This window comes from Dipodomys merriami, unplaced genomic scaffold (assembly GCF_024711535.1).
Source record: "Dipodomys merriami isolate MVZ:Mamm:240054 unplaced genomic scaffold, mDipMer1.0.p SCAF_10, whole genome shotgun sequence".
NCBI classification, from domain to species: Eukaryota; Metazoa; Chordata; class Mammalia; order Rodentia; family Heteromyidae; genus Dipodomys; species Dipodomys merriami.
This window is the reverse complement of record NW_027202271.1, coordinates 14,574,751-14,595,446: the sequence shown is the minus strand read 5'-3', so window position 1 is coordinate 14,595,446 and position 20,696 is coordinate 14,574,751. Positions and strand designations below refer to the sequence as shown.

Below are 20,696 nucleotides of genomic sequence, written 5' to 3'. Positions count from 1 at the left end.
CTACAATTAGGAGAGCAAAGGTTGACAGAGTTATAGATCCAAAGTATAGCCATACGTTCTTTTTTTTTTTTTTTCTTTCCCCATCCCTACCTGCAGAGACACCAGAGTGCAAAGCCAAGTCCACAGTAAGGGTCAAGGCAGATGGCAATCTGCCGAGAGGAGTACAACTCACACTGGAGCTTGATGGCTCTACAAAGAGCATTAACTGCAGAGTGGGACATCTGCAAAATAAGGAATATGGAACAGGATGGAACTGGCCTCTCATAGGCAGAGAAACAGCTATGACAGATTTCAACTCCCCAAACTCAACTGATATATAAATTTGACTCCCTTAATCTAATCTAAACTTAGGCAATAAATTTCTATTCATAGTTAATACTTAATTTTATGGCCTATGAACCTATGAGCGCATATTGACTTTAACTACAACTCTTATTATCTGATAGTACATTAGGCCCCAACACTTCATAATACAAATTCCTTGGGATATCTTACTCCGGAAGACCTAATACTTTTTTTTTTAAATATAGCAAGGGCTCTTGATCCTCCACCTACTAGCCTCTAGTCCACCAGCTGGCTGCTATATCTAAAGTCCTGGAACAGTGGTCATCTCTATTTATTGCAGCCTGACATTCTACTAGCACTCAGTGAGAAACTCTACTTTACCTTTACTCCTGTAAGCATGCCAGTTGTGGAGACACTAAAATCAAGATATGCCAACATTTCAGGAGTGGGTGGCTTATACAGCTGAGGTAACCTTTTCCTGGGTAAATCATCTGTAAGAAAAAAAATGGATGTCAATCAGATATGCTGGAATATGAATATGTTTGCTCTTTAATTGGTATTCTAGGCCAAATTAAGCTTCAGGATTTGGGAAAGCTTGGACTTCTCATATTTAACAAAGCAACCCACAAACATCACTATTAGAGGCAGGCTGGGGGCAGGGACATGAAGAAACAATAGGGACATAAAAATCTACATCAAGCAAATTCATTTAATAGAAGTAAGGGTAATAAACCACAGTAAGAAGACTGCTACTGCTTAAATCCTAGCTGTTTTTTTTATCAGCTAAAAGACTGTGGAGTTGTCTCACATTTATTTCTCTTTATTGGTTTTTCTTTCCTTTTTTTTTTTTTTTCTTTTTGTCGGTCGTGGGGCTTGAACTCTAGGCCTGGGCGCTGTCTCTCAGCTCTTTAGCTCACGGCCAGTGCCCTACCACTTGAGCCATAGCACCACAGCATTTTCTGGCGGTTAATTGGAGAGAAGAGTCTCATGGACTTTCCTGCCCAGGCTGGCTATGAACCCTGATCCTCAGATTCCAGCCTCCTTAGTAGCTAGGATTACAGGTGTGAGCCACCAGCACCCCGCTTGGTTTTTCTTTAAAATGAAACTTACCATCAAAGAACTACTAGGAGTTAATTTACATAAAGTGAGGATACTTAGAAAGCAGGAGAGACAGCAGAATTTTTTGTGTATATGTGTATGTGCCAATCCTATGGCTTGAACTCATGGGTTGGAACCAGTCCCTGAGCTTCTTTGTTTGGGACTAGTGCTCTATCACTGGAGCCACAGCTCCAGTTCCGGCTATTTTGGTGCTTAACTGGAGATAAGAGTCCCAAGGACTTTCTTGCCTAGGCAGGCTTTGAATAGGAGATCCTCAGATTACAGGCAAGAACCACTAAAGTCTGGCCAAGAGATAGCAGAATTTAAATCTTGAGTGTCTGGCTCCAAATCTCCTAACCTTTCGTATTCAATCTATTCTTATCTTAAAAAAAAATAAACATGTAAACAGCACCTGAATTTCATGCACTTTGTGTTTTCTTTTCTTTTTTCTTTTTGCTGGTCCTAGGGCTTGAACACAGGACTTGAGTGCTGTCTTTGAGACCCTTTGTGCTCAAAGCTAGCATTCTACCATTTAAGCTGCAGTGCCATTTCTGATTTTTTGAGTAGTTTACTGGAGATTAAGAGTCTCCCTGGGATGTTTCTGTCCAGTTGGCTTCAAACCCAGATCCACAGATCTCACCCTCTAGAGTAGCTAGGATTATAGGCGTGAGCCACCAGTGCTGGGCTTATTTTACCCCCCCCCCCCTTTCTTTTCTTTTTATTTCCTTTTGTCAGTCATAGAGCTTGAACTCTGGGCCTAAGTGCTGTTCTCTTAGCTCTTCAGCTCAAGGCAAGTGTCTACCACTTGAGCCACAGTGCCACTTTCAGTTTTTCTGTGATGTCACACACCTATCATCTCCATCAATGACAAGGAAGCACAGTAGGAAGATTATAGCCAAGGCAGGCCTGAGCATAAAGCAAGACCCTATCTTGAAAACAAAATACAAAAATGGGCTAGGAGAATGGCTCAAGTGGCAGAATATCTACCAAGCAAGCAGTAGGCCCTAAGTTCAATCTCCAGTATTTGAAGAAAAAAAAAAAAATCCAAGCCGGGTGCCAGCGCTCACGCCTATAATCCTAGCTACTCAGGAGGCTGAGATGTGAGGATCGCGGTTCAAAGCCAGCCCGGGCAGGAAAGTCCGTGAAACCCTTATCTCCAATAAACCACCAGAAAACTGGAAGTGGCGCTGTGGCTCAAGTGGTAGAGCACTCTCCTTGAGCTGAAGAGCTGAGGGACAGCGCTCAGGCGTAGAGTTCAAGCCCCAGGACTGACACCCCCCTTCCTCCCCCCCCTCCCCCGCAAAAAAAAAAAAATCCAGTAACAACAACAACAGTAACAAAAGCACTTCATGCATAGATGAGCTGGTTCTTAGATCTGGTTGTTACTGGAAGCACAAGTTAACTGGATAGATACTAGGTTTTGCCTGTGCCTTAGCAGACAGAACGTGCTATTGACAGAAAAGCTGTGTAAACAGGTTTGGCATAAGAATCTAGGAAACCTCTGGTAGCAAATGTTCTTGATTCAACAGCTCTGGTAGATCTCCTTTTTACCTGTGTCAATGATGGTTGGCCAGGTTTTCACATCCACAGCTGCCGCCGCCTCTCGGGACCGTAACAACCTCATTAGGGTCTGAGTGGTGAGAATACAGGCTGCTTTGCTGACCTAGAAAACACATGGATGGCAATAAATATCAGGAGGCTTAGCTCTAGCTGCTGCTAACAGCAACCTGCACAACATACTGGAACAGGTAGGATCTATCTGTTTTTCAAAAAACAAGCTCAGGTTCTTTTTTCCTTCTGAAAGTACAATGCTTCATTCTCTCAGGGTGAACTTAAAAAAAATTATAAGTGGGGCTAGGAAGGTGGCTCAGTGGTAGAGTGCTTGCTTTGCATGCATGAGGCCCTGGGATCAATTCCTTATCACCACATAAGCAGAAAAAGCCAGATGTGGTGCTGTGGCTCAAGTGGTAGAGTGCTAGCCTTGAGCTGAAAAACTCAGGGACAGTGCCCAGGCCCAGAGTTCAGACCCCACAACTGACAAAAACAAACAAACAAAATAAACAGCAAAAAAACCATCATTAGCCACAATGTTTACAATAATTCTCAAAATTTTCAGAGTTCTACCCTCAATACCATGATTTCTGGAAGACCAGAATAAACCAAGATATGGATTCTGTAATGTTTAGGGAATGAAAGGAGACAGATAAGCTTGTTCTGGAGTTGGTGTTTGCCATCCTAGTGAAGGAAAATCTGACCAGACCTAAAGAGGCAGGAAAGAGGCAGCCAGAAGCTACCACAGAAACAGCTCTACCTAGCTACACAGAAAAATGCAAAGTGACCTACTTTTACCCACAAACTGTGTCAATGGAAAGAAACTCCCCTCCCTGCTCTTCTGGCCCACTTTATAGGGTCTAAAAAGGGCATTTTGCTGAACTTTGTAATGAAATCATCTACAGTGAACATGGCTCTTATGCTATAGGCTCAAGTTATTGACAGAGCAACAGTTCTGAGAGAAACAAAGGTTACATAATTCAGATTTTGTAACTCTTTTTGTACAACCAGTCAACACTAACTTAAAAGTACATATGTTTATGATGCAATATAGACTTAGCCTGTTTCAATTTTCATATCCTGTTAAAAAGTTGTAGCACCCCCACAACAGATTTCGATTTTCTTTTTTGGTAGTGCTAGGTGAGATCAAACCCTGAGTCTCTCATACATGCATGCTAAGCAAGTACTCTACGACTGAGATACATCTCCAGTCTGGACAGCTTTTAATCCTACACAAGGAATTTACAAAACTAGTCAAAATAGAAGGGAGAACTCTGATGGAAATGGGGGATTAGCACATAAAATTATCTCAATTAGAGGCAGGGAAAAAAATCAGACTTTAAAAAAAAACTTTTCATTGTTTAATGATTATTATAAAGGTGATGTACAGAGGGTTTACAGTTACATAAGTCAGGTAATAAATACTTTTTCTTTTTGTCAGTCTTGGGGTTTGAACTCTGGGCCTGGGCACTGTCCCTCAGCTCTTCAGCTCCAAGACTAGTGCTCTACCAGTTGAGCCACAGCACCACTTCCGGTTTTCTGGTAGTTTATTAGAGATAAGAGTCTCAAGGACTTTCCACTTTCCTGCCCGAGCTGGCTTTGAATCTCGATCCTCAGATCTCAGCCTCCTGAGTAGCTAGGATTACAGGTGTGAGCCACTGGGACCCATCTCCCCCCCCACACACACACCTTTTTTTTTTGGTGGTTGTGGGATTTGAACTCTGGGCCAGGGTGCTGTCCCTGAGCTCTTCATCTCAAGGTGAGCACTCTACCACTTGAGCTACAGTGACATAAAGACATTTCTTTTTGGACAATGTCACATAGACATGTTTTATGGTGAGTTACTAATAATTGTTCACCTTCTTTGTGTTTACATTTAATGCATATAGTTCTGTGTCTCATCAATAACTACTTTGTCACAGTTTCTACACTTAATAATGATGGTCGCATGGGCCAGATTAAAGAAAAGATTATTTTTAGGAGAAAAAAACTGAGTAAGCTAGGCATTGGTACAATAAATCTAGCTCCCCAGGAGGCTGAAATCGGCTGGGTCATGGTTCTAAGACAGCTAGGGCAGAAAAGTCTGCAAGACTCCATATCTAAGTAACTAGCAAAAAGGCTAGACTGAAAGTGTGACTCAAGTGGTAGAGCACTAGCTATGAGGAAGTACGCTGAGTGAGCTTGTGGCCCAAATTCAAACATTTTCTTAAAAAACTGACTTCTTGCTGGGCACCGATGACTCATGCCTGTAATCCTAGCTACTCAGGAGGCTGAGATCTGAGGATGGAGGTTCAAAGCCAGCCTGGTCAGGAAAAGTCCATGTGACTCTTACCTCCTATAAACTACCAGAAAACCAGAAGTGGCACTGTTTCAAGAGGTACAGTGTTTGCCTTGAGTTGAGGAGCTGAGGGACAGCATCCAGGCCCAGAGTTCAAGCCCCATAACTGACCAAAAATAAATAAATAAATAAAATAATTGACTTCTTAACAAAACTGGAAAATTGTTAAAGATCCTTCATTGTTTCAATATGGGTTTTATGACATGAGGACAAAGAAAGCTATAGATGTACTTACATCAACAATCATTCGGACAGTGGGCAATGTGGCAGTAAGGTTCTGAGCATGAGGAGGCCGGACAGTCACAGGTATACAGCCCGCATACAGGCAGCCATAGAATGCAGCAATTAACTCAATGCCTGTAAGACAAGGGTCCTGTCAGGAAGAGTCAACTGTTCTGTACCAATAAGAAACTAGATGCAGTCTGAAACCAGTGTATTAAATCACAGGCTAGAGGATTATTCAGACTATAATTTAATGACATCCTGGCAGAAGAAATTTTTTAAAGAGAAATTTAAGGTAAAGAAAACACCTAAGGATATATACGAATATATAGAAGCAAGGCATCGATGGCTCATGCCTGTAATCCTAGCTACTCAGGAGGCTGAGATCTGAGGATCGAGGCTCAAAGCCAGCCTGGGCAGGAAACTCCGTGAGACTCTCAGCTCCAATAAAACACTCAGAAAACCAGAAGTGGCACTGTGGTTCAAGTGGTAGAGCGCTCGCCTTGAACTGAAGAGCTGAGGGATGGCACCCAGGCCCAGAGTTCAAGCCCTACAACTGACAAAAATAAATAAATAAAATAAAATAAAAATATACATACATATGTATATATAAGTATGTATATTGTCACTAAGAATGGATAAGAAGGAAGGAATCAGAAATAAACCCTTGAAAAATACTTGAAAATAAGCATGTTAATAAAGTAGGCATGTTAATAGCAATACTTGTCATTACCTAGAAAGAAATAGGTGCAATAATCACTAATGCCTTGCAAGGAAAAAGGATACAGAAAGGAGAGATAAAATCCATCTGAGCTTCTTTAAATGTTTTAGAGTGATATTTTTTTTTTTGGTCAGTCCTGGGGCCTGAACTCAGGGTCTGGGCACTGTCCCTGAGCTTCTTTGTGCTCAAGGCTAGCACTCTACTACTTGAGCATTAGCACCACATCTGTCTACAAATATTTTAGAGACTGCTATAGGAAGAGCAACTGCACTTCTCAGCTGTTCTATCATAAGCGAGTTTTTGGGAGGCAAAGTCCATCTCCATGTGAAGGCTGGGTTAGGCCTCCTCAGGAAGGGATTTGGCCAGTTACCACTTCATTAACTGGTAGATGGAAGACAGTTTCACAGGAACACGGCAGGAGAGATTCCTACACCAAATGATCTAGGAAGTCTTGGTATCCATGCAAATAATACAGCATAAGAATCCCCATGTAATAACAAGGAGAAATGGATAAAAGATCATGTCACTAAGTAAAATGAAGCATGAAGTTTTGTAAAAGGCCAAAGCAATCAAGATGTGTATGTGTGTGTGTGGGGGGGGGCAGGGGGTTAGGTGGCAGAAAGAATAAAAGAAGCAAAAATTCCTATTCTGTATCTGAAATGTTCAGTATTTACTAAGCCTGTCTTCCTAAGAGGAGAGATATGTGGCTGGATGAATCAGAAAATAAAAAACGTGACAGATGAAAGCAGGAACAAGAGGACTGAACATCTATCAGGATGTGAAGGATGCTAAGTCAACAGTTCACAGAACTGGGTGAAACTGTCTCTCTCCTGAATATTCTACAAATACAGCATTTTTGTACATTTGTTTTGGTGCTGTGGAATGAACCCAGTGCCTCATAAGCATGTATTTTACCAGTGAGCTAAACCTTTATTCCAGTCTACTGTCCATCTTACCGGCTCCCTTACCTACCACCACTTTTTTTGGCCATTATTTAGATTTAAACTCAGGATCTTATACTAGCTCAGCTTGCTTGGTTGGCTGGCATTTTACTACTGAGCCATGCTTCCAGCCGCGTTTGTGCGTGCATGTGTGTGTGTGTATGTGTGTGTGTGTGTGTGTGTGTGTGTGTTAGTACTAGGGCTTAATCTAAGGGCTTTGCACTCTTGCTTAGCTTTTTCTCTCAAGGCTGGTACTCTACCACTTGAGCTATACCTCCATTTCTGCTTTTTTTTTTTGTCAGTGGTGGGTCTTGAACTCTGGGCCTTGGTCCTTGGGCTCTTTAGCTCAAGGCAAGTGCTCTACCACTTGAGCCACAGAGCCACTTGTGGTTTTCTGGTGCATAACTGGAGATAACAGTCTCTCAGATGCTCCTACCTGGGCTGGCTTTGAACTGTGATCCTCAGATCTCAGCCTCCTGAGTAGCTAGGATTACAGGTGTAAACGACTGGTGCCTGGCCATATCTGGCTTTTTTTCTGGTTAACTAGAGGTTTGGTTAACAGAGTCTTTCAGACTCTTGTCTGCCTGGCTTCTAACCTAGTTCCTAAGATCTGGGCCTCCCAAGTAGCTAGCATTATAGGTTTGAGCCAAAGCACCCAGCTCCAGCCCTGCTTTGTGCTGATTATTTGTGGAGATGGAATCTTGAGAACTTTTCTGTCCCAGATGGCTTTGAACTGTGATTCCTCAGATCTTAGCTTCCTGGGCTAGCAAAGATTAAAGGCATAAACTATCAGTTCCCAGATCACCATGTCCAACCTGCTTTTCTTTTCTTTCTTTCTTTTTTTTTTTGGGGCCGGTCGTGGGGCCTGAACTCTGGGCCTGGGCGCTGTCCCACAGCTCTTCAGCTCAAGACTAGCGCTCTACCACTTGAGCCACAGTGCCACTTCTGGCTTTTTTCTTTTTGCTTATGTGGTGCTGAGGAATCGAACCCAGGGCCTCAGGCATGCAAGGCAAGCGTTCTACCACTAAGCCATCTTCCCAGCCCCTCCAACCTGCTTTTCTAAAGGAAGGATGTCACTGTGTTTCCCAGGCTGGCCTTGAACACCTAGGCTCAAGTAATCCTCTTGTCTCAACCTCCTAAGTAGCTGGGATAATAGATGATTGTTGCCATGTCCAGATTCAGAGTATGTTTTTTTTTTTTTTTTTGTCGGTTGTGGGGCTTGAACTCTGGGCCTGAGCACTGTCCTTCAGCTCTTCAGCTCAAGGCGAACGCTCTACCACTTGAGCTACAGCGCCACTTCCGGTTTTCTGGTGGTTTATTGGAGATAGGAGTCTCACGGTGTTTCCTGCCCGGGCTGGCTTTGAACCGCGATCCTCAGATCTCAGCCTCCTGAGTAGCTAGGATTATAGGCATGAGCCACCAGCGCCCGGATTCTAGATTCAGAGTATGTTTTGAAAATGCTCTGGAGGCAAAAGTCAGGTAGTTGAAGTACTCATTTGCTTAGTCATTTATTCATTCACTATTTACTGAGTGTCTTTTTATTTCTTGAGACGGTTTCCTTATGTTGCTCAGGTTGGCCTTGAACTTATGAGCTTCCTGTCTTGAGTGTTGGGATTATAGGTATATACTACCACACTCAGACTAGTCATTGTCTTTTTTTTTTTTCTTTAATTTTTTTTTTTATTCCGGTCGTGGGGCCTGAACTCTGGGCCTGGGCACTGTCCCTCAGCTCTTCAGCTCAAGTCTAGCGCTCTACCACTTGAGCCACAGTGCCACTTCCGGCTTTTTTCTTTTTGCTTATGTGGTGCTGAGGAATTGAACCCAGGGCCTCAGGCATGCAAGGCAAGCGTGCACTGAGCCACCTTCCCAGCCCTAGTCATTGTCTTTTATGCACCAGGTACTGATAATGGAAATTTAAGTAAGTGAAAGCAAGGCATATACAGTCCCAGCAGAGCTACTGCACTATACAACTCTGAGGGATGCAGCCTGGTTCAAACCTCAACCAATATGCACAGAGCTCTTATTATTGGCTTGTGTGAAGTCTGTATGATTAATAGAAAGTGGCCCTGCTGGGTGCTGGTGGCTCATGCCTGTAATCCTAGCTACTCAGGAGGCTGAGATCTGAGGATCATGGTTCAAATCCAGCGTGGGCAGGGAAGGCCATGAAACTCATATCTCCAATAAACCACTAGAAAACTGGAAGTGGCACTGTGGCTCAGTGGTAGAATGCTCTCCTTGAGCTGAAGAGTTCAGGGATAGCACCCAGTATCAAAGTTCAAGCCCTACCACTGACAGACCAAAAAAAAAGAAGGTGGCCTGGAGTTACTTGGAGTCTATAATACCACATTGTTTTTGGTTTGGGATATCTGTTACTCTGACAGTATTCTTCTTTGCCTCTTTTCCCCCACCCTCAGTGTCCTATGTATTATTTAGAAGCCAGAAAATTGTTGGAACAAAAGTCATGAAAACAAAACTTAAAAAAAAAAAAAGCAAAGTCATGGCTTGAGTGGTAGATGGCCTGTCTAACAAGTACAAGGCCTTGAGTTCAAACTCCAGTCTTATTTTTTTAAAAAAAGCTTGGTGTACCAATCTAATACTTACCAGGTGGGTAGAGCAACACCACATTGTCCCCTGCATTTAAATGTCCCTTGTCACCAAGAACAGATGCAATCCTCTCTGCTCGCTTGTGAAGCTGAAGGCAGCTGGCAGTGCACACAGTGGTTCCCTTGTAATGGAAAGGACAAGTGGGTCAGAGTTGAGTGAGGAATTATGGGGGATGTTCAGCCAGTCTGATGACCTGCCCTAAACCCTTCTGCTTTGCTTGATTACCTTCCAGAAGTTAGTAAGAATTTCTTTAGCATCAAAAGACAGGTGGAGAATTTCTTTTCTTTTTTAATGTTTCTAAGTATTCAGGATATATTAACATTAACTTTAAAAGGCCAGGCACTGTGGCTCACACCTGTAATCCTATTTACTCAGGAGGCTAATCTAAGGATTGCAGTTCAAAGCCAGCCTGGGCAGGGAAGTTCTTGACACTCTTATCTCTTACTTAACCAAAAAGTTGGAAGTGAAGTTGTGGCTCAAGAGGTAGAGAGTTAACCTTGAGGAAAAAGGCTCATAGACAGTGCCCAAGCCCCAAATTTAAGCACTAGGACTGTCATAAACATAAACATATAAACACACACACTAATTTAAACATTATTATTCATTGTTTAAAAAAGAAGTTTTAAAAATAGACACAAATTGTCTTTATATTTTGGCACTATTGGGGTTTGAATTCAGGGCCTTGTGCTTGCCAGGCAGACACTATTCCACTTGAACCTCTCCTCAGCCCAAATATTCTATATTTTTTCTAAGTGAGGAGAACAAAGAGTAGATATTAAAAGAGGCTGAAATAGTATGAAGGCAATAAAGAGATCAGGACAATAAATGCTGGCCATATGGTCAGCACTGCTGTGTCTAAAACATAAATTTGGCTCTTCATTTTTTAACAGTAAAGATGCAAACAAAAATTGTAATCAGTCAATTAATAGTTAATAATAGAGATTAGAAGATATCAACTCTTTCTGGTTAAAAGAATGATTTCTCCTATGAATCCTCACAAAGTTTCACTGAACTAGGCTTTTTAAGTCCCTTCTCCTTATGAAATATTGCATATGTAATGGAAAGGATAACTTACATGTGCAATTTTTCATGTGCTAGCACTGAAAAATTACAAAGCAAGCATCAATGTAAGCACCAACATGAGACAAAAGAAAAAGGACCTCCCAGAAGCTCCCTCCACAGGTCTCTGCTTGTTGTTAATCACTATCTTTTTTTTTTTATTTGGGGGGGGGTCCGGTCATGGGGCCTGAACTCTGGGCCTGGGCACTGTCCCTCAGCTCTTCAGATCAAGGCTAGCGCTCTACCACTTGAGTCACAGCGCCACTTCCGGCTTTTTTCTTTTTTTGCTTATGTGGTGCGGAGGAATCGAACCCAGGGCCTCATGCATGCAAGGCAAGCGCTCTACCACTGAGCCACCTTCCCAGCCCTACTATCTGTTTTTCTATTTTTATCACCCATGAAGTTCTGAGTTGTATATAAATGGCATTGTGCTGTATATCTTTTTTTTTTCTGATCCTGGGGCTTGAACCCAGGACCTGGGGGAACTGTCCCTGAGCTTTTCTGTTCCAAGTTAGTGCTTTAACAGTTGAGCCATGACTCTACTTCTGGCTTTTTTGTGATTAATTGGAGAAAAGAGTCTCATGGACTTTCCTTCCTCTACTGGCTTTGAACCATGATCCTTAGATCTCAGCTTTCTGGTAGGTAAGATTATAGGTGTGAGTCACCAGCACCTAGCTGCTGTATATCTTCTTACGCTTTTTTTCTGTTATTGTAAGTCATATTGCTGCTGTGTTAGATATAGATCTTCCATGTCTTTATTTCCATGTCTATTTCACTGCAGGAAATACTGCAGGAAATATTATGCAACAATATGTCTATCATCCATTCTACTAATGGACTTTTTTTTTTTTTTGACTGTGTCTTGATGCTTAAATACACAAGAGTTGATAAGGCAGAGATTAGAAAAGTAACTTCTGGGTCGATCTTCCAATCTACTGGCTAATTTCAAGTCGTACTCCAGATGGTTGCTTTTTATCTACCATGCCAAAACCTCAGCCATTATTACTTCACAACTCACTGAAATCTCCTAAGTTTTATGAAATTGTTTCTTTTTTAAAAAAAATCCAACAACCAAAAACACATAAACAAATATCTGGATACGATTTCCAGTGGCCATTACTAATGATAGAGAAGCTACCATAGTGACAAGATGGCCAGCTTCTTAATGAAGTGTATCCATCCACAAGCTTAAAAATATTCCCAGTCCATGTAGACAGAGACAAGAAGTCTCTGTCACTTGTGCCAGCACTGGGGCTTGAACTCAAGATCTGAGTGGTTTCCTCTGCTTTTTTACTCAAGGCTGGCAAACACTCTACCACTTGAGCTACATCTCCACAGAAAGTAGTTCGGAAGGGTTTTAACTTTTACTAAGATGCAAACAATACTCCTCTCACTAAGTTTTATCATTACTGGTAAAAGAAAAAAAAATCACACTGGGGACAGAATAAATTATACAGGACTCTAGGTGTTCACACTGTCACTATTTTTGATTTCTGCACTTTTTGTCTTGTATGTAAGTTAATCTGTTTTGGGGAAAGTAAGGGGAAGCACAGAAATGGTGGGACAAAGGGTAAACAAATGCAGCCACTGCATCATACTCACTAGAAACTGTTGAAAATGAACTATACAACTTGTGGGGAGGGATGTCGGGAGGGGAAAACTGGGACAAAACGAGGGAAGAGGTGCACTGTTCAAAAAAAAATGTACTCATTACTTGACTTATGTAACAATAACCCCTCTGTACATCACCTTTACAATAACAATAAAAATATTTTTTAAAAAGTTCTATCATTACATAAACAAAATTCATGATTAGACTACAGAGGTATAGTGGTAGGTGAGGGCAATTCGGGTAAGTCTTCTCAGAGATATAATAGGCCCGTTCTGTCTTCCTGCTGGGAAGAATATTGCTGGAATATCATCACAGCACTTTCAGCTTATGACTCAGCCATCAAAACAAACAAAATCCAGCAAACTCCCATAGAACGGCACACAAAAAAAATCAGATTATTATGGTGATCCATCCACTAGAAACCAGTAAGTAAATGTTTTTAGTTTTTTTTTTTTTTCCAGGGGTGAGGGGATGGAGTCAAGTGCCAAGAATGGACTCAAATTCATAATTCTCCTGCCTCAGCCTCCCAAGTTCTGGGGATAAGAGATAACAATACTGTGCTTGGCAAATGTACACTTGAAGAGTCTTCAATTTGCCTTGTATCCGTTAGCAATAAATCCTGTAACTTATAATACATTTGGGTTTTAAAATGATATAATATCACTTTCTTCCTGGCAGAAATTAAGGAGCTCAAAGTCTAATTGAGTAAAAAGCTGCATGAGCATAAAACATTATGTATATCTGTAATTGTAGTTGGTCCTATTACTATTAGAACTAAAAAAAAAAAAAAAAGACTTGCTTTTACTAAAAAAAAAAAAAAAAAAAAAAGACAGTATACATAGTACTCAAGGAGGTACCACTTCAATCTCAGAGTGCCTGCACAATTTATCTTCATATGTCACAACAAGGAGAAAGCACCAGCTCCTGCCTCAGAGAGGGCAATAGAATTTTCTGATGAAAGAAAGAGATCAAGAGGGTCTAAGGTTCTCCTCTTAGGATTCAGGTCATCAGGCACGATTGAATTTTAATACCTTGGCATTTAACAGCATGAAGAGTACATGGTCAGGAGTTGCCTGGGCTCGCCACTGCAAAATCTCCGCCAGGAACTGGTGCTAAAGTCACAAAGCAGAGAAAGACTTAGGCTCAGCAACTTTCAACAAATGTAGAATATCCTTACACCAACTCTGGAATACTTACCTTCCTCACTAAGTCATTCTCTTCAATTTGCCCCAGGTCCCTTCCTGCGGCTTGTGCTATGCGTTTTCCAGCAACCAGATTCCCAACCATCACAGAAGCAGGACCTACACCTGTAAATAGAGGTAAAAATCCTCTTTAGAGATGGCAATTTAAGCTACATACTCCCAAAGCATTTCCAGACCATCCACATCTGGTTCAAATGCTTATTCAACAATGTTGACAAAGCACTCTTCCAGACAGGACAAAGAGCTTGTATGCAAGTAGGAAAGGCAACCCATTAACATATGTACATGAACAAAAGTAGGCAGTGGGAGATGTTAGAAAAAAACAAACAGAACCACAGAGAAATACAGGTTCAATGGGCAAGAGGAAGAGGGGAGCTCTGGTAGTGTGGGTACACAGGGATATGTTCACTCCGAAGAGATGGCTGCAGCACTAATTCCAATAATCATTTTCTACAATCACAATCCAATCCTAAAAGAGCAGCAATAGATACTTGGTTCTGGAAATAAATCTGTCATTTATGAGTATTAGGAGAAATGATTTATTAAGTACATAATACAACCCAGATTGTGGAACAATCTACAAGACAACAGGCCTAGACTCTTCAAAAACATTCATGTCTCAGTCTGGTGCTGGTGGCTCATGCCTGTAATCCTAGCTACTGAGGAGGCTGAACTCTAAGGATCAAGGTTTGAAGCCAGCCTGGGAAGACAAATCCAAGAGACCTTCTATCTCTAATTAATCAGCAAAATGCCAGAAGTGGAGCTATGCTTAAGTGGTAGAGCATCAGCCTTGAATGAAAAAGCCTAGTAAGAATAAGAGACTGAATTTAAGTCTCAGTACCAGCATAATCAATCAACCAATGACTCATGTCTTAAGACAAAATAAGGATGTAAATAAAGGCAGTCAAATGCAATGCATAACATATTGTACCAGATTTCTAAAAATCAGTTTTAATTAACAAGTAGACAAATTTAAGTGTTTATTACTATTAGATGATATATAATGGCTAAATTTCCTACCTCGGTTCTTTTTCTTTTTCTTTCTTTTTTTTTTTTTTATGCTAGTCCTGGGGTTTGAACTCAGGGCCTGTCCCTGAGCTTTTGTGCTCAAGGCTAATGCTCTATCACTTAAGCCAAAACTCTATTTCTAGCATTTTTTTTTTTTTTTTGGCAGTTAATTAGAAGAATTTCATGGTCTTTCTTGCCTGTGCTGGCCTTGAATTGAGATCCTCAAATCTCAGCCTCCTGAGTAGCCAGGATTACAGGCATGAGCCACCAGTGCTGGGCTCTATATTGTTTGAGTCAGGGTCTTGAGATGTAGGCTAAGTTGGCCCAGAACTCTTGATTCTCTGGGTTCAACTTCTGAGTGCTGGGATTATGGCTGTATACCTTAACAAGGTAATAGCATCATAGTTGTTTAGAAAATGAAACATTCTTGTTTTTTGGAAAAAAACATGTGCTGAAATACTTATGGCTGAAGGGTCATGATACCTACATTCAGAGTTTAGTGAAAAAAAAATCACTGATTAGTGAATCTAGGGGAAGGTATATGGGTGCAAACTATACTATTCTATCAATCTTCCCATGGATTTGACACTTGAATGGGAGGACCATGGTTTGAGGCCAGCCCAGGCAGAAAAATTCACATTCCTTCTCAACTCATAGCCCAATGCATAGGTGTATGCCTATCATCCTAGCTTCATGGGAAGCTGAGATTAGAGGATTGTGATTCTAGGCCAGACCCAGGCAGGAAAGTCTGCAAACTCTATCTCAGGAGTAGAAACTGGGCATAGCCTGGGTAGGAAGTAGGACTTTATCTCATAAATAGCCAATGCAAAAAAGGCTAGACATGGTTCAGTGGTAGTGTCTATCTAGCAAGCATAGGCTCTGAATTCATACCCAGCCTCTAGAGTAATAAGGATTACAGGCATGAGTCACCAGTGCCTGGCTCATACAATCCCTTTTAAAAGGTGAATAGCCAGGTGCAGGCATACCTGTAAACATATACTTGGGGGGAACAAGCAAGAGGACATTGAGGTTTTTTTTTTTTTTGGATCCGGTCGTGGGGCCTGAACTCTGGGCCTGGGCACTGTCCCTCAGCTCTTCAGCTCAAGGCTACTGCTCTACCACTTGAGCCACAGCGCCACTTCCGGCTTTTTTCTTTTTTGCTTATGTGGTGCTGAGGAATGGAACCCAGGGCCTCGGGCATGCAAGGCAAGCGCTCTACCACTGAGCCACCTTCCCAGCCCCATGGGGTTTTAAGCCAACTTGGGCTACATATAGTGAGATCCAAGCCAGTACTGACACCTTGTTGCAAGGAAAAAAAAAAAAAAGAGAGAGGAAAGGGAGGTTTTTTTTTTAATCTGCTAACTGTCCAATGTAAGAGTACAATATGCAACATTCTTCCTCTGAACTGACAGATATATCACTTTGAAATCAGAGCTTTTATAAGTGAAGGATTCAAAGAGTATTGGCTAGTGTAAACTGTCCAATCTTATATTTACACTGTAAAATGGTGTGATTTTTAAAAAGTGAGTATGCATAGCAATTTAAAACCATAACAACTGTTGAGCAACAAAAAGTTTTTTTTTCCTGTGTGTACTTCTTTTTTTTTTTTTTTTTTTTGCCGGTCATGGGGGCCTAAACTCTGGGCCTGGGCACTGTTCCTCAGCTCTTCAGTTCAAGGCTAGCACTCTACCACTTGAGCACCACAGCACCACTTCCAGCTTTTTCAGCTTATGTGGTTCTGAGGAATTGAACCCAGGGCCTCATGCATGCAAGGCAAGCACTCTACCACTGAACTACCTTCCCAGCCCCTCTTGTGTGTACTTCTTAAATCTATGGGTCAAATGGAAAACCTACGAGAGCAGTAGCCCCAGGAAGCTGACTGCAAACACTGCTATACTATAAATACCCCTATTTGTCTTCCCCAAACTGCTGTTTATCAACCTCCAGACCTAGTCTCCTTTCTTCCTTCAATAACACAAACTCAGTGTTTAGCTGGACACATGCCTGGAATAAAGATTGTATTTTTTAGTATAGGTGAATACTATGTAAAAATCAAATAATATGTGTAATTTCTAGAAAATACATTTAAAGGGAAAGACTTGCTGGAAGAATGACTCAGAACTTACGTCTCCAAGCCAGGCTGCCTAGCAGACCTAGTCGGCTATGGAGGCCTGTGGTAAACAGTTTTCTAAGAATTCTTCCTTTTCTTCCTGTGCTAGCTGAGGCCACATGGAGCAAGTGTATTTCTCTATTCCACCAACTTGGAGCATGCTCTAATTTGTAGGCAATGAAATGTTAGGAGGTTGTGACAGGAACAGAAGCTTTAAAATATGCTTGCTGGTTTGGCTGGTCTCTCTGCCTCTGCCATCTGCTTTTGCAAAAAATGGTCCAGGTAGCTTACTGGACCCCCAGAGAGCAGATACATAGACCAGCTCTCATACCACCTTGTAGCCTGGGCCAGTCAGATCTATGAGTGAAAACCAAACACCTGTTATTTCCAGGCATTGAGTTCTAGGGTCACTTGTTATGTAGCACATCTTCCCCTTACTGGCCTTTACTTTTTCTGTTTGTTGTTTTTTTTTTTTTGGTCTGGTCGTGGGGCCTGAACTCTGGGCCTGGGCGCTGTCCCTCAGCTCTTCAGCTCAAGGCTAGCATTCTACCATGAGCCACAGCACCACTTCCAGCTTTTTTTTTCTTATGTGGTGCTGAGGAATTGAACCCAGGGCCTCGAGCATGCAAGGCAAGTGCTCTACCACTGAGCCACCTTCCCAGTCCTTTTTCTGTATTTTTGTCTAATACCAATCTCTCATGTTATCCCCTCATTTTCTCCACCCATTGATGCCATCATTCCAAACTGCTCTGCTCCTACTCCTATGCAGCCAACCACGAACAAGCAGGCAGTCACAACATATTCAGACCAAGTATAGCATAATGATTCAAACAGATTTTTCGGGCGCTGGTGGCTCACACCTGTAATCCTAGCTACACAGGAGTCTGAGATCTGAGAATCACGGTTCAAAGCCAACCCAGGCAGGAAATCCATGAGACTCTTATCTCTCATAAACCACTAGAAAACCGGAAGTGGCACTGTGGCTCAAATGGTAGAGTGCTTGTCTTGAGCTGAAGAGCTGAGGGACAGTGCATAGATCCAGAGTTCAAGCGCCATGACCGATAAGAAAACAACAACAACAGTACTTTTAGCCGCCCACCAGTGGCTCATGCCTGTAATCCTAGCTATTCAGGAGGCTGAGGTCTGAGGATCACAGTTGAAAGTCAACCCAGGCAAGAAAGTCCATGAGACTCTGATCTCCAATAAACCACCAGAAAACTGGAAGTGGCTCTGTGGCTCAAATGGTAGAGTGCTTGCCTTGCATGCATGAGGCCCAGGGTTCGATTCCTCAGCACCACATAAACAGAAAAGGACAGAAGTGGTGCTGTGGCTCAAGTGGTAGAGCCTAGTGGCTTGAGCTGAAGAGCTGAGGGACAACGCCCAGGCCCAGAGTTCAAGCCCCATGACCAACAAAACAAACAAAAATGGATTTTTATAACAGTAAGTATGAAACTAGCTCTGCTACCAACTGGTCATGTGGTTTGGGAAATGATGCTTATCTTTTCTGAACTTTCTTTCCAGTAGCTAAGAGCATGCTAAACAGTAGTTGGCACTTAATAAGTACTCATTAAATATCAGCTCTTCTTATCAGAAATTTTCCCTTATTATAAAAGAATAAAGGACTTGGCTTTATTCTAGTTCTCCCAGTGAAATTCTTTTTTTAAAAAAAGTTTTTATTGTAAAGATACTGTACAGAGGGGTTACAGTTACATGAGTGAGGTAATGAGTACAATTCCTATCAATCATTATTACCTTCTCCTTTGTTTTTCCCCTGCTATCCTTCCCCTCCCCTCCTAGTGCAATTCCTTTTTCTTTTATTTTTTTCTGGGTGGGGGGGGAGCGGGGGGTCAGTCGTGGGGCCTGAACTCTGGGCCTGGAGCTGTCCCTCAGCTCTTCAGCTCAAGCCACTAGGCTCTACCACTTGAGCCACAGCACCACTTCTGGCCTTTTCTGTTTATGTGGTGCTGAGGAATCGAACCCTGGGCCTCATGCATGCAAGGCAAGCACTCTACCACTGAGCTACTTTCCCAGCCCTCCCAAGTGCAATTCTGATCCTTTTTTTTGGCCAGTACTGGGGCTTGAACTCAGAGCCTGGGCACTGTCCCTGAACTTCTTTAGCTCAAGGCTAGCACTCTACCACTTGGGCCACAGCTCCACTTCTGGCTTTTTCTGCTTATGTGATACTGAGAAATTGAACCCAAGGCTTCATGAATGCTAGACAAGCACTCTACCACTAAGCCATATTCCCAGCCTCTTTTTGATTCTCCTGACCCATACTTTATATTCAGGGGAAAATGAAGCATGTTATAGAAAATTACTCAGAAGAGAGGCAGTGGCAAACCCAAGCAGCCTGTTGTGCAGGTTATTGGTCCCTCTTGGTTTTGGTGAGCTTATACTATTCTTATTTTCTTAATTTTTGTAAATTCTAGAGACAATCTCGCTTGGAACCTTCTAGAAATTATATTTTAATGTTATAGCTAAGCAGCTAGCATATTATTACCTGGTTGCTTCTGCCGGGGCTTTGGCAAGTTCGTCACACATGTATGTGGGCACATGAGAATATTGCAAGGATGGAGAGAACCCTCCAAAAACAGCTGCTTTGTCTGAGATATATGGATCCCTCCTAGTGGCGTTTTTGGCAATGTATTGGCAGGCACTAGAGCAAGACAATAAACCCCTACTTGATGGATGCTATCAATTGCCTAGAAAAACACAGAGAAAAATATTCAATAAAATTATGCTTACTACATTAGACATATGCCTGACATAATCCATTATTTTACTGTATGATTGATTTTCCAGAAACAAACATTGTATTAATGCCTAACATAATTACAAGTATACAAAACCATTTTCTTTTCTTTAAACTTCACACTTAAAGTTTTATTATTATTATTAAGGTGTTATACAAGAACTACCATTTTGTAAGTCAGGTATTGAGTACATTTTTTGTAGGGGGAACAAAGTTACCACTTCCTTTAATTTCCCCTAGATTTTCCCTTCCATCCCTGCCCACAGCTCTGGAATCTGTTAGACAGAGTAAGATTTCATGCACAGGCATGGTGGTGTAGAGTTATAATCAGCAGTCAGAAAACCTTGCCTCAAATAGCAAACAAAACAAAAATTATCTCATATGTCCAAAGATCCCATTTTCAAAGACCTAAAGGTAATCATTTTAATCCTATACATCTTTCAATTCTGGCACAGAGCAACAGAAAAGAGGTAAGACACAACATAAAAGACAGAGATGGATACTGAGTTACCAGTTCTAATATGCTCTCTCTTAAATGATAACACTGAAACCTGTTATCTTTGTTTTGTCTTGCCTATTAAATGAAGAGTCTCACAAATTTTTCTGCCTAGGCTGGCTTTGATACTAAGTAGCTGGGATTACAGGCATGAACCACCAATGCTCAGCTGTTTGTTTGAATCTTCATTATTTATTTATTATTACTTTTAGTTCAATACCTGATGCTTTCACTTATTGGGTAACAGTCTACCAACTGAGTCACACCTCCAACCCTGAAATTTTTTTTTTTTTTTTGTCAGTCGTGGGGCTTGAACTCTGGGCCTGAGTGCTGTCCCTTAGCTCTTCAGCTCAAGGCGAGCACTCTACCACTTGAGCTACAGCGCCACTTCTGGTTTTCTGGTGGTTTATTGGAGATAGGAATCTCACGGTCTTTCCTGCCTGGGCTGGCTTTGAACCGCGATCCTCAGATCTCAGCCTCCTGAGTAGCTAGGATTACAGGTGAGCCACCAGCGCCCGGCTAACCCTGAAAATTTTTTACCTATAATATACTGATGTATGATAAATAGAAGCAACACTTTTTTTTTTTTTTTGGGTCCGGTCGTGGGCCTGAACTCTGGGCCTGGGCGCTGTCCCTCAGCTCTTCAGCTCAAGACTAGCACTCTACCACTTGAGCCCCAGTGTCACTTCCGGCTTTT

General features: G+C 41.9%; 1 protein-coding gene across 3 annotated transcripts in view; it reads right to left on the bottom strand.

The window, feature by feature from the left end:
• Nucleotides 1-20,696, bottom strand: part of Dip2b (disco interacting protein 2 homolog B) — a 248,755-nt gene that overhangs the window by 23,169 nt on the left and 204,890 nt on the right. For all 3 annotated transcript variants that reach the window (XM_070040936.1, XM_070040944.1, XM_070040949.1), the window contains 8 exons: nt 19,252-19,453; nt 13,629-13,738; nt 13,463-13,543; nt 9,758-9,881; nt 5,508-5,629; nt 2,935-3,046; nt 667-776; nt 91-221 (listed from right to left, as the gene is read on the bottom strand). In XM_070040936.1, coding sequence (XP_069897037.1) covers nt 91-221; nt 667-776; nt 2,935-3,046; nt 5,508-5,629; nt 9,758-9,881; nt 13,463-13,543; nt 13,629-13,738; nt 19,252-19,453 — 992 coding nt within the window. The remainder of the gene's footprint in view (nt 1-90; nt 222-666; nt 777-2,934; nt 3,047-5,507; nt 5,630-9,757; nt 9,882-13,462; nt 13,544-13,628; nt 13,739-19,251; nt 19,454-20,696) is intronic.